At 46.1% G+C, this 14,275-nt stretch overlaps 1 protein-coding gene and 1 long non-coding RNA gene across 8 annotated transcripts in view; one reads left to right on the plus strand and one right to left on the minus strand.

Annotated features, from left to right (window-relative positions):
- Nucleotides 1-1,616, plus strand: part of LOC309333612 — a 150,185-nt gene extending 148,569 nt beyond the window's left edge. The window contains exon 6 of the long non-coding RNA XR_014152587.1: nucleotides 1,606-1,616. This is a non-coding gene — a long non-coding RNA (uncharacterized lncRNA). The remainder of the gene's footprint in view (nucleotides 1-1,605) is intronic.
- The window catches only part of RXRA (retinoid X receptor alpha), a 131,597-nt gene that overhangs the window by 42,679 nt on the left and 74,643 nt on the right, over nucleotides 1-14,275 (minus strand). For 4 of the 7 annotated variants that reach the window (XR_014152539.1, XM_081847133.1, XM_081847130.1 and 1 more), the window contains one exon: nucleotides 8,064-8,111. The exons of the other annotated variants lie outside the window; for them this stretch is intronic. Coding sequence is in view for 3 of the 4 variants with exons in the window: in XM_081847133.1 (XP_081703259.1) it covers nucleotides 8,064-8,111 (48 nt within the window). In the remaining variant the exon portion in view is untranslated. The remainder of the gene's footprint in view (nucleotides 1-8,063; nucleotides 8,112-14,275) is intronic. 7 annotated transcript variants of the gene reach the window in all.

Genomic DNA, 14,275 nt, shown 5'->3' on the forward strand with positions numbered 1-14,275 from the left:
CCTCCATGAATTTGTCCAGTCCTCTTTTAAAGCCATCTAGGGTGGTGATAATCACTGCCTCCTGCAGGAGAAAGTTCCATAGTTTATGCACCGCATGAATAAATGACTTTCTGTCCTGGATTTACCAACATTCAGCTTCATCGGATGCCCAGGATTTATAGCCTCATGAGAGGGAGGGGGGAACTATCCACCTTCTCTATTCCATACACAGTTTTATAAAATTCTATGATCGAACCTGTTGTGTATTGAGTCAAAGGATTTTATATCTGTATTATTATTGTCTGTAATTGAATTAGGGTAAAGTAACTGTCTTTTGGTTCCAGAGGGTACAGCTACTATTGGTTCATTTAAGCTGCTGTATTTGGATCCTCTGTCTTATTGGTTGCCTCCAAAAGGCAGGACTGTGATTGCCTGATATTGTTCCCTCCAAAATGTATCCCTTCTAGCTTGTTCCCTGTCCCTATAAATGTAGCTCTCCCCTCCTCAGGTTTTAGTCTTGTTGCTTTTAATAAAGAAGTGTTACTAGAGAACTGTCTCCAGCATATTATGTCAAGAGAGCTGAAATCACAAACCCCACATCACAACAGAACCTGTCAGTGCAACCTCTGCAAAGACAACTCTCCAAAATGCTTTTAAAAGCAACTATGAGTTTACTGGTTTTGACACCAGAGAAACACATTAGCAGAGCATATCATTCTCCCTGTAAATTGCATCTATTTCCTTCCACGTTAAGTGATCTTTATGCATTTCTAAACTTTGGTATATTTCCATTATGCTTAAAAATCTGAGCTAAATCTATTCAAAATTTGCTGAGTGGTTACAGTGGGTGGAAGGCAAAAGCAGACTGTATGCATGCAATTCAGGCCTATGCCTACAGGCCGCCTAGAGCTCAGGAGCTTCATTTGAATAATAAAAGACAGAGGGAATGACATTGTTAGTACCTGGCAGGCAGCCAATCCCTGCTGAGATAGGGCCAGTGTTCTGATTCGCTTATTGTAGCATTAAGGTGACCTATCACAGGCGGTGTGTGTGTTTTGCCTGGGCCAGCTTACAGTATATATACTGGGACAAGTGCCCCTGTTTGTCATTCTTGTTCTTCTTAGTCCTGATGTTCCAACAAATCATTTTTGAGCTGAATCTCCATCTTGGGTCATGCCTGAACCCACCTACACTTCAGAAGGGATCCATCCTCCTCACCTGGCAAGGTCCAGGCAATACCTTCATTCTTCTAACTCAGTAACTTATGTGTGCCAGGAGGCAGAAATAAATTAAGTAAGATCTTGGGAGCTAAATTCATCCACCCACCCCATAGGTTGTTCCCTGCCACATCTCTGCGTGATTCCCTGATCTGTTTCTGACTTCTTCCAACCTGTGTCCAAATGGGATATAATTGGATCATTTGCATGCTCTTTATGGAAAGACACTGAAGAGCAGCCACCTGCTTAGAGAAAGTTGTTGGCCAAGTCTCTGCATGAGTCACTACGTTGTGCTTGCCTCCTCTAAGTCATGCTAAGTACAGTAATTCATACAGACACTGTTTTGAGATAGGTCAGTCCTTTCAGAAAGGTGTCCTTTCGTCATCTGAAAAGGTAAACCTTTCCTCAGCTGTTGGAGCGAAGCCTGCAGTTCTAATGAGCGCTGTGCTGAAATCTGTTCTTTAAATTTCTCAAAACTATGTTTCCCTTGGAAAAGAGACTTCGGTTTTTCTGCCACATTCCCAGGGCATGTCACCACTATGAGATGGCCATGGGTGGAACGAGCACCCCCCCCCCCCCACACACACACACACTCCTGGAGAATGCAGACCATGAGTGAGATGGCTTTTTCCTTCCCTTAAGCATAACTCCAGCACACTCCACGGCATCCCCAGGTGCCTGCCCTTCCTGATTTATTTTTTTTGGGGGGGACCTGTGGGAGGAGGTAGCCTTGTGGTGTCTTCCCCCTGGGCTTTGTTGGAAGTGTAGAAAGTCAGGGAGGCTGCAGAGTGCAGATAGTTGGTGAGATGGTGATGTGTTGAATGAAAGAGCAAATACTCTCAAAACATTGCCACCCTCAGCACCCTCAAAAAATAAAGCGCATCAAAAACCCTGCACTGAAATTTTCTTTTCCCCTTGATCATTTTTAAACACAAGTTCTTTCCCCACTAACTGATGGAGAATGGTTAAAACAAAAACACGGGAGAAATATTCAGAACTGTGTGGCTTTTCATTGGTGTGCAGGGGGAGTGGAATATACTTCAGCTACTAAAAATTTGGGAATGACACACATGCAATCTAACATGACGGACTTAGGATAGCATGAGCAAAGAAAACATTAGAGGTGTTAAAGAGCATTTGGCTCAGATTATCAGACATATATTTACACACAGTTTCTTCTGTCCTCCCCATCTCTTTTGATATAAGTAGAAATTAGCAGACTTCCTCAGGTATTAAGGCATTTCCCAGGAGCTCAAAACACTTTCACACACAAACCTCAAAAAATGGGTCTCATTGCCACTGCATTCTCACCTCTACAGATACTTAAACATGACTGTGTTGTGCGAAGCCGTAGCAACTTTACCACTGGAAAACACAAATGGAAAGGTACAAACCCTACTTCCCCAAGGCCTGTCAGAATAAAACAGTCTTCACCTGCTGGGAGAACAACAATAAGGAGGAGTCCCGGTTCCTCCCCAGCAAGGAAGTTTCCAGAGTCTTGGAGCAGCCACTGAGAAGGCCCTCTCCCAACTTCTATGTACCCAGCAAGTGTGCTTGTGAGGGTGGCAGGACTGAGAGAAAGGCGTCTCCCAATGGTCTTAGAGCCCAGGCAGGAGAATGCAGTCCTATGCCACACACCCCTATCACATATGCTGTGAATGTGGCCAGATCCTTCATGAATTTTTTCAATCCATAATTGAGGGCATAGTCTCTGAAGACTAAGATCAGGCCAATGGCTTATCTAGTCCATCATCCTGTTCTCACAGTGGCCAACCAGACGCCCCAATGGGAAGCCCAAAAGCAGGACCTGAGCCCAAGAGCCCTCTCGCCTCCTGTGGTTGCCAGCAACTGGTATTCAGAAGCATGGCTGCCTCTGACCCTGGAGGCAGGACACAGCCATCGGTAGCCTTTCCCTTCATTTATTACTCCAAACTTTCAACACCATTTAGGTTGGTGGCCATCAATGCCTCCTGTGGGAGAGATTTCCACAGTTAAACTATATGCTGCATGAATTTTCCAACATTCAGCTTCGTTGGATGTCTAGCCTGCAGTGGAGAATCTGGGGTTTCCGTGGTTGCAACAAGCAGCCTCTCAGGTTTTCAGTGGTGACTGTGTTGCTGCCTGACTCCCAGCATGCACTGGGATGGCTCAAGCCCGACCCGTATTGGTTGTTCTTCTGGGGGGGCTCTGCAACCATGAGACGCCAGTATCACACTTCATCCTTGGGGGCTGATACGAATGAACAAGGAAAACCTGTCACGACAGGCAGGCCGACAGGTTGTCCGGGATCGTTACGGCCTTTTAATTACATTCAACTGCAGTTTAATGGGCTCTAGGCAAGTTGGAAATGATGTAATGGACTACGTGTGGGGAGGGGAGCTTTGGCTGAAAAGCAGAGAAGTGAGTTGGAGGTGTTTGGGGCTGTTGATGTGTATTTCTTAAGAGCAGTAAGAAAATATAAGGAGAAGAACAAAGAGAATTGGTTCTCTTTCCTGACATTCGTGATGTTAAATTTATCACTCGCCCTATTCAGGCAGATACTGACAGCCTTAGCAAAACAAAAACCCTGCATAAACAAATTAAAAACACCCAAGAGACAGGCAAAAATATGCAACAGCAAAATGGAAGTGGATAGACACACTCTGTCCTCTAGGTCTATGGTGTCCTCCTTCCCTCTTTCTCTCCCTCTGTGTAATGCATGTTGGCTGGAAAAAGGCATTGCAAAATTCAGAGAAGTGTGAATCGCTGGGTTTTTCAGCTCACATACTTTTTTGGAAAGCGCAAACTGGGAAGGCCAATCTTCAAATGAAAACTAAATCAAACTTCTTCCCCACCCCATCCCCCATTCCTAACCTGGAACCAACATGAAAGCGTGCACCACATCTGATGCGAGCACAGAAGTTAAGAAATATAAGAAGAGCCTGCTAGGTCAGTGCCCATCTAGTCCAGCCTCCTGTTCTCACAGTGGCAGAGCAGATACCTCAATGGGAAACCTGCAAGCACAGAAGCACTCTCCCATCGTTCAGTTCCCAGCAACTGGAATTCAGAAGCATTACTGCTTCCAGATATGAGTAGCCATTGATAGCCTTATTCTCCTTTGGGTTGGTGACAATCACTGCCACCTGCAGGAGGGAGTTCCATAAAAGTTATTTGCCCAGAGACTGGGCTTGCCATTGCTCTGTCACAGAGCTAATGCTATCTTCTCAACAGAAGTTGTTCAGCTGGAGCAGAGAGGCGTGCATTCTGCCCACCAGTGGGCAAACAGGCTTTACCTAGCTGATATTTACATGTTACGGATGGGTATCTTGGGGGAGGGGGGCATGGCAGTAGCTGGGGTGGGGTGAGGGGGAAACAGCCTGAGAACTGCCTGTCTAAGTGCCACAGGAAGAGGCCCAGCCTGATAAGGGAAAGAAGATATGTGTCTGCCAAATGGCTGGGAGCAGAGCTTGGCTCCCTCTGTGTACAGGACAGGGGAGTTCCTTTTAAAGACACAAGGCTGGATTTCACTCCTCCTGCTCACACAAGAGAGCTCAGCCTCCCTGACAAGAGCGTAGAACCTGCTGGATCAGGCCAAAGGGGGGCGCATCTCATCCAGCCTCCTCTTCACACAGTGGCCAACCAGATGCCCATTATAGGAAGACTACAAGCAGGATCCAAGCACAAGAGCTCTCTCCCTTCCCGCAGTTTCCAGCAACTAGAATTAAGTGTTACTGCCTCTGACCATGGAGGGAGAGCATGACCATCATTGCTAGTGGCCACCAATAGCTTTCTACATGGATATTCTCAATCCTCTTTTAAAGCCATCCAAGACAGTGGCCATCACTGCCTCCTGTGGAAGCGAGTTCCATAGTTTAACCATGTTTAGCATGAAGAAGGACTTATTCTTCTTTTAAACTTTCATTGGACATCCATAGTTTCAAGTGTGGTGGGAAATTATGAGAACTGTAGTCCATAAATAGCTGGAGGTTCCATGTTTCTGCTGGGAACCTAGCGTCATCATATATTAAGACTTGTCTTATGGAAGGTACACAGATCTTTAGGATTACATGCATGCAACAACCTATCTTGGGATTTATACAATGCAATGCAACAAACTTTATGGTTTTTTCCACTCCTCCAATTGAATTGTCTATTTTGCCTCTTCTTCCCTCCCTCTCCCCAGCCCCCAGCTTGTATCTGAAACAATTTTGCAGAAGGGAAGTGGTTTTGGAAATGTTTTGAGGCCTAGTTAGATTGTGAACTCCCCACCCCCACCCCACAATGGAAACGAAAGATGGTTTGTTTCAACACCCATCTTTTTTGGGTCTACATTCCTTAACTGGCCCAGAGCCTAATTGGGAACAAGCAAAAAGTTCTTCCATCAATGAGTCGCGCTTGGTGGTCCTGAGGCAACACGTGCACACACACACGCACACACACACACACACACTCACACACATTTTCCAGGGTCACATTCCCTGACCCCAACTTCCTTCAAATCCCAGCCCAACACAGCCCCAAGTTAACTATTTCCTTGCTGCAGAGATTCTGATTGCCCCCTCCCCACAAAATGCACCCATTCTGCACACCTGCTTTGTTCAGGGCAGCACAATGGCAAACTGGAAGGACTGGGCACTCCTAGCCAAAAAGAGGTTTTGCAGCTGATGTTAGGTGGACACAGCATGGTGTAGAGGCTCTTTCTCAGCCTTTCTCAACCTGAGATCCCTAGATATTGGACTACCATTCCCATCATTCCTAGCCAGTATGGCCAACGGTCAGGGATGATGGAAGTTGCCGTTCAAGAGCATCTGTGGACGCAAGGCTGATAAAGGCTGCATTAGAGATATAAATATACAATGGAACTTCAAGGAAATCTGTAAAAAATATTGAAGCACTCCAAATAATTTGTCCATGTTTGTGTGTGCAGAAAATAATGATGATGATGATGATGATGATGATGATAATAATAATTTTTATTTATATCCCGCCCTTCCCAGCCGAAGCTGGGCTCAGAGCTGCTAACAACAGTAAAATAATACAGCATTCTAAAATCAGTTCATTCTAAAATCAGTAGTAGATCTACTTAAAAGGCAACACGTGGAGATTTGCACTGATCGTTGGAATGCATCCCTTCTTCTTCTTATTAATAATAATAATAATAGAGTGTAAGACTATTTGTATAATCTTAAAAGGTCTTAAAATCTTAGAAGGGAGCATGGCTACAACTATCATGCAGACAGACTCTGCACTTCCGAATTTGCCACTACACTAACAGCTGAAACCTCCAAGAGCCAATGTGGTGTGGCAATCAGAGACTTGCATCGGGGCTGGTAATCTCCCTGAAGCCACCCAGAAGAAGCCTCAGTTTCCAAATGCATCCACTCTCCCACTCTTGCCCACTGCCTTTTCACAATTCCCCAAGCTGCATGTGTATAGACATCCGGTGACCAAAAGTGGCAGTCTGCCAAAGTGTGCAGGCAATCTGCCATCTGCCCATGAGGCTGAACAGGTGATTTCACACTATTTGGGTGGCAGGTATAATTAAAAACAAACAATAACAACCTTCGGTCCGTGGTTGTGCAATGGCAGCCTATCCAGCCATCTACGTCTGTTGCACAGAGTCACTGGGTTCAGAGATCTCAACCAGACATGCAATTTACTGTCCATTTTGGTTATAAAATACAACCTGGGTGATGCAACATTTATTTTTATTTTTATTTTTTTGCTGCAGCAAGTGAGAGTGTGGGTGAGAGAGAGAGAGAGCACTGAGTACTGAGGATAAGAACAGGCCTGTCTAGTCCAGCTTCCTGTTCTCACAGTGGGTGACCTGATCCCTGCCCCCAAGGGAAGTCCACAAGCAAGACCTGGGTGAAATAGCAACTCTCCCCCACTTGGGGTTTTGAGAAACTGGACCATCTTCCCTTCTGCAGTTTCCAGCAACTGGTATCCAGAAGCATCAATGCCTCTGGCTGTAGAGGCAGAGCACAACCATCACGGCTAGTAGCCATGGATAGCCCTCTCTTTCACGAATTTGTCCAATCCTTTTGTAAGGCAATCCATGTTGGTGGCCATCACTGCCTCCAGTGAGAGAGAGTTCCATGGTTTAACTATGTGCTGTGTGTACAAGTCCTTCTTATTCTTTGCCCTGAATCTTCGAACGCTCAACTTCATGGAAGGCCCTCGAGTTCTAGTGTTATGAGAGAGGGAAAAAAACTTTTCTTTCTCCACTTTCTCCATGCCATGCCTAACTTTATAAGCATCTATATCCCCTCCTACTTGCCTTTTCTAGAAAGCCTCGAATTCTGCACACTTTCCTCATAGAAGAGTTACCCCATCCCCTTTAGCATGCTGGTTGCCCTTCTCTGAACTGTCCCCAATGCTCGTCTTACAACTGTAGTCTTACATCTTCCCTATGTCCCTTTCTTCAAATGGTAAAATACATCATTACACTTGCTCCAAAAGGCAGTAGAAATCAGCCCTGCTGCTCCTTCTGCCAAGGGGCCCCTGGATATCTGCCCTAAAGTCTCAACATAGCAGTGCTACGGCAAATTGATGGTGACACTAGACGTTTGTTTCTTGTACCAGAGTCAAGCTCATCTTCACACTTACAAGAGATGCCTGTGCTTTTAAAAGACATGGTGGCAGAGACTGGGGTGGGGAAGGAAATGACTGGGATAATATTAATTTGCTGGGGGCACTATGTGATCCACAGCTGCTGCTCTCGCAGGACTGGTGGGTGATTTATAGGGTTCTTATGTGCAGGAAACTCCTTTGCTGATTTGCTGCCCTTCATTCCCTGGGTCCTTTTCTCTTTCCCAGAGTGGAACCACCTTGGAAAGTGAGAAAAGGCATTGTTCATACATCATGCACATGATTTATTTCACTCACCCAAAACGCCAAAGCTGCCATTGGATACACACGCACGCACACACATGTCTGCAAAAACAAAACAAAACAAAACTACTTACTGGAATCCCTGATCCAAGATGCAAGAACCTTTGATAAAGGGCTGCAATCATCTCATTGCATCACACCTATACAGGCCATTGGTCCACATGTGAAAGGGGCTTACTGGGATGCTGCCAACAATTTAACCTGGGACCTCCTGAATGCAAAATGTGCTCTCCCACTGACCTACATCCCTTCTCCTAAACATAATGCAATATTCTAGTCCTCATCATTCTGAGGAACAGACTGAATTAAACAGGAGCACAGGAAGCTTTCTCATACTAAATCGGATCATTTATCTAGCTCCATATTGTCCACACAGACTGGCAGAAGTTCTCCAGAGCTCTGGGCAGGGAGCCTTTCCCCACCCCAATCTAGAGAGACTGAGGATAAAACCTGGGAGCTTCTGCCTGCTGAGCAGGTGCTCTTAACCACAGAGCTATGGCTCTTCCACTGAAAATAAAACAAGATCCTAGACCTCATGGTTCTGAATAAATAGGAACCTGGGGGTCTTCTGCATGCAAAGGAGATGTTTTACTGCTGAGCTGCAGCCCTTCGCAAGCCTTGAGAAAAATGTGCACAAAGTATAACAACAATAAGAAAATCTACAGTGCTCTGGAGAGAGCCGAGCACCCCGATTAGAACTTTGCAAAGACATTTCCTCAGAAGCAATCCACTGTCTCTCTTCTCCTTGCAGAGCTGCCCAAATCATTTCCCTCTTGGCAACTGGCTTCCACCAAAACCTATAAACAGCCACAGCTTTGGGAAAAGCCCAACCAAATCTTCTGCATTGTCTTCTTCCTTCCAAGCATTAAAAAAGCGCAGACTCAAGGTTCAGCCAGCTCCTTTGAAGCACTGTGTGCAACTTCTCTTGCTTAACTCAGAAAAGCTGTTCTTAATAAAGCCATAACAGAGGTGCCCTTTCATGGTGTTTGCCAGTGAAGGGTGACTTTTACCATTTCAAAGCTGTCCTGGAACAACACATTGAGGCTGAAAGAGGGCTGGTTCATGTGCTAATCAGAAGGGACGTTCCGAAAACCAGGTCCCAGGTCAGGGGAGCCAAATAACATCATTATGATGTTTCTAACAGTTATACAGAATGCTCACAAAAAAGTAAGAGAATGCTACAATCAGATAACCACTGGTAAAAATGTAAAATCAGCAATCGAAATATATATTTGTAGAGTTGGAAGGGATCCCAAGGGTCATCTAGTCCAACCCCTTGCAATGCAGGCATAATGTAACTCATTGTCTATAAACGTGGCTGAGACAAGAGCTTAAATGCTATGGGACTCTGCTAACTTCTTCTAATATGCACATAGGAGTGTAGGAAGCAGCCTTATACCAAGTGTATTGTCTACAGCAGTGATGGCCAAACTTGGCCCTCCAGCTGTTTTGGAACTACAACTCCCATCATCCCTAGCTAACAGGATCAGTGGTCAGGGATGATGGGAACTGTACCCCCAAAACAGCTGGAGGGCCAAGTTTGGCCACCACTGGTCTACACTGACTGGCAGAGGCCCTTTGAGGATTTCAGGCAAGGAGAATTGCCCCTGGGCTGAAGAAGGCTAAACAATAGTCCTTAAAAGTCAAGTAAGGGTCTAGTCCTCATGGTTCTGACCAAAGTGACAAAATAAGTATGAGGCCCAGAAATCTCAGTGCATCTGGCTGGGCTTCATGGCAATTGACCTGGTTCTGCAGTGCTCTTTTTATGTTATCAAATCAGTGGGTTTTCCCATTAGGGCATTTCGTTGGACACTGAAAGAACAGGATGCTGGGGCAGATGAGCCATTGGCCTGATCCGGCAAGCCCTTCCTATGTTCTCAGTTGCATGAAGAGAAATGTCTGACTAGGGCTAGAACTTCAGCCCCACTTCCACCGAAGCAATGAAAAGGATCCTGCACCTCTCTCTCTTTTCATGCCACTGAATCTGCTTCGAATTTCCCAAAGAATGCCAGATCCCCAAGCAGACCACATGGAGAGACTCAGCCCCATTGTGATTCTAAGCCATTCCTGGCATGCCACAGACATAGCTGAAATATCTCCGCCTAAGCAGGATAGCGGACAAAGGGAAGTGGAAGCCTGGGACACCCTGTGGGCGCAAAGGGGTTTAGAGAGCAGCAAAACCACAAGAACTCCACGGCTCTCTAACCACTGTGCAGCACTGCCTCTCTTCCTTCCATGCCAAGCAGACTAAAGCATGCACTTTGCTATGCTTGCACCCCAAAATAATAAGATGGGTGGTTCTAAAAAACCTAAGAGCCTACAGGATCAGGCCAAAGGGGGACATGTAGAACAGCATGCTGTTCTCATAACCAGATTGCCTGTGGGAACCTTGCAAGCAGAAGCAGAGCACAAGGACACTGTCTCCTTCCATGGCTTCCAGCAACAGGTATTATGCAGAAGCATTGCTGCCTCTCACTGTTTAGGCAGAGCATAGCCATCATGGCCAGCAGCCACCAACAGCCCTCTTCTCCTCCTTGAATTTGTCTAATTCATTCAAAGCCATCTAGATTGGTGACCACTGCCACCTCCTGCAGGAGGGGAGTTCCATAGTTTAACCACGAACTGTGTGAAGAAGCCCTTCCTTTTAGCGGTCCCAAATCTTCCAACATTCAGCTTCATGGTAGGCCCCCTACTTCTAGGTGTCATGATGGAGAAGAACTCTTCTTCACCCACACCCTCTCCCCCAGGAAGAGCAGTGCAGCAAGGCTCTGGAACCGGAATCTCAGGTCTTGGCACCAGCTGGAGGAATCCGGGGCCTCAAGGGGGTTGCGTCACTTCTCTTCAGGTCTGGCCAGGCTTCCCATCCACATACACACACACTGCAAAATTCATTCTACCCCTAAGATCTGAGTGTTGCTGAACCAGTTTCTCCAAGTGTCTCGATTCTCTCACACACAGCTCCATCCCAGTTGGGAGGGCAAGTCTCAACAGCTACGCTAGTTGTCCAAGAGTCAGAAGCACGAGCCTTTTATGCCACCATCTCTCCCATCGCAAGTCAGGTAATAAATGCAGGGGTTGCTCTGAGAAGCCCCCTCCCCCTTTCATTGCAAACCCTTCTCTACCTTCTAGGTGTTAGAATTGCCTAACATTTTTGTTGCAGCCCCTGGAAATATGCAGCTTGAAGCCATTTTTTTATTGATTGATGCTGTGTGTGTGTGTGTGTGTGTGTGTGTGTGTGAATAAATTATGTCCTGTTTATAAGTATATGTTGTAATCCGCACTATTTTCTGCAAGGAGAAATAAGTAATATTTTTTTTTTTTTTAGTTTTATAGAGAGCCAGTATGGTGTAAGTGGTCAGACTAGGACCTGGGAGGCCAGGGACGAAATTTCCACTCAGCAATGAAGCTCACTGGGTGACTTTGAGGACAGTCATTGCCTCTTAGCTTGATCTACCTCAAAGGCCTGTTGCAGAGATTGAATGAGGGGGGATAAAACCATGTACGCCACTTTCAGCAACTTTGTGGGGGGGGGAGTGGGATGTGAATGCAATAAATAAGGAAGAGTATACACGAGTATAGTGATGTATGGAAGTGAGAGCTGGACCATAAAGAAGGCTGATTGCCCAAGAATTGCTGTTTTTGAATTATGGTGCTGGAGGAGACTCTTGAGAGTCCCATGGACTGCAAGAAGATCAAACCAATCCATTCTGAAGGAAATCAGCCCTGAGTGCTCACTGGAAGGACAGATCGTGAAGCTGAGGCTCCAGTACTTTGGCCACTTCATGACAAAAGAAGGCTCCCTGGAAAAGACCCTGATGTTGGGAAAGATGGAGGGCACAAGGAGAAGGGGACGACAGAGGACGAGATGGTTGGACAGTGTTCTCGAAGCTACCAGCATGAGCTTGACCAAACTGCGGGAGGCAGTGGAAGACAGGAGTGCCTGGCGTGCTCTGGTCCATGGGGTCACGAAGAGTCAAACACGACTAAACGACTAAACAACAACAACATACACGAGTAGCCAACAGTAGTTGCAAGGAGAAGGTCAGGAGGGCCAATTCAGACTTGCAAGAGAGGTTAAAAAGAATAAAAAAGATTTCTTTGGCTATGTTTGAAGCAGGAGGAAGAACAAACAAATGGCAGGTCCTCTGCATGGAGAAGACAGAGAAATGCTCTTGGGTGACTGAGAGAAGACCGAACTACTCAACACCTACTTTGTCTTCACCCAAAAGGAAAGCATTGCCCAACTTGCTCATAACAGAATAAACCATGCCAGGAGGGAGCTGCAGCCCAAGAGGAGGCAAGGAGACACCTAGCTACTTTAAATTAATTGGGATTCAATATGACTTTAACAGACTGGAGAACTAGGCCCAAACTAACAAAATGAAATTGCATAGGAACAAATGCAAGGAATGCTAGGCAGGAAGAATGAGCTGAACAAATGTAATGCATTTGTAATACAGGGGGACCCCTGACTTGCCAATAGCACATACGAAAAGGATCTTGGGGTCTTAGCAGACCACAAGCTGAACATGAGTCAACGTGGTGATGATGAAGCAGCAGCAGCAGCAGCAAACGAAAAACAAAAACAAAACCCTAGTACAGTGGTACCTCAGGTTACATACGCTTCAGGTTACAGACTCCGCTAACCCAGAAATAGTGCTTCAGGTTAAGAACTTTGCTTCAGGATGAGAACAGAAATCGTGTGGCGGCGGTGCAGCGGCAGCGGGAGGCCCCATTAGTTAAAGTGGTGCTTCAGGTTAAGAACAGTTTCAGGTTAAGAAAGGACCTCCAGAATGAATTAAGTACTTAACCCAAGGTACCACTGTACTATTCTAGGCTAAATCAACAAAACTATTGGTGGACCTGCCCAAAGATCAAGGCCTACTGGGAAATGATCTATAATGAAATTAAGAAAATCCTTAAGTTGACATTTGTAAAGAAACCGGAGGCTTTCCTCCTGGGCATGGTCGGCCAATTGGTACCAAAGAAGGATAGAATATTCTTTATGTATGCAACTACAGCAGCAAGAATTCTTTTGGCAAAGTATTGGAAGATGCAAGAACTACCCACTCTGGAAGAATGGCAGATGAAGGTGACCGAATTTATGGGACTGGCAGAGATGACCGGCAGAATCCGAGACCAGAGGAAGGAGGCAGTGGAGGAGGATTGGAAAAAATTTAAAGTATATCTTAAGAACTGTTGTAAAATTTCGGACTGTTAAGATGTCAAGGGGTAAGAAACAGAGAATTACAGCTGTAATCGTTTAAGTTGAGAAAACCCAAAAAAGTTAAATGAAAAAATTGACTGAAGGGTTGCTAAAAAATTGCAAAACAAGGATGCAGTGAAGGGGAGGTATGGGGAAGTCACATTTTATTTATTTCTCTGTGTTTTTTCTTTTTTTTTTTCTTTTCTTGTTTTCTGTTTTCTGTTTTGGAAATTAATAAAAATTATCTAAAAAAAAGAAAAAAAAGAACAGTTTCAGGTTAAGAACGGACCTCCAGAATGAATTAAGTACTTAACCCAAGGTACCACTGTACTATTCTAGGCTAAATCAACAAAACTATCGTGTCCTGATCAAGAGAATTAATAGTACTACTCTATTCTGCCTTGGTCAGAGCCGGTGTGGGTTAACTGAGGACAGGGCGTGCTGCATATCTGTGCAGGGAAGTAGCATGAAGAGGCCAGAGCGCCAGGTATTAAGGGTCTCAAGTTAGGTGCCCCCCCCCCACAGAGATCCTTGTCCCGCCCTGCCTGCCACTAGGGGTCTCTGGGCTCCAGAGCCCGGCCTGGGCTCCCCGCCACATCACTGGACCCTCGCTGACTGTGGCTAGTGTCGGGGGCAGGGAGAGAGGTTTGCCCACCAAAGTCTGCATCAGCTGGTTTGGAGGTTCTAGCAGGGGAGCGCAGCTATCATATACCCTTGACCGAAGAACGGTACACTCCTTCTATCTGGGATGGTCGTCCTCTTCCACCGAGTGCGCAGCTTCGGGAGGGACGCACATGGAGCGGTGAGGGAGGAAGGGGACACCCGCCTAGCCAGCCAGATCAGCCGAATCAACCCTGGCGATCAATGGGGTGACAGGTGTCGCAGTCAGATCGCCCTCACATGTCGGGGGCAGGGAGAGAGGTTTGCCCACCAAAGTCTGCATCAGCTGGCTGGGCTCCTCCCTGTACAGGCAGCCAGGGGCACAGTGCAGCCCCACTTG

This window comes from Podarcis erhardii, assembly GCF_964252035.2.
Source record: "Podarcis erhardii genome assembly, chromosome: Z".
Lineage (NCBI taxonomy): Eukaryota > Metazoa > Chordata > Lepidosauria > Squamata > Lacertidae > Podarcis > Podarcis erhardii.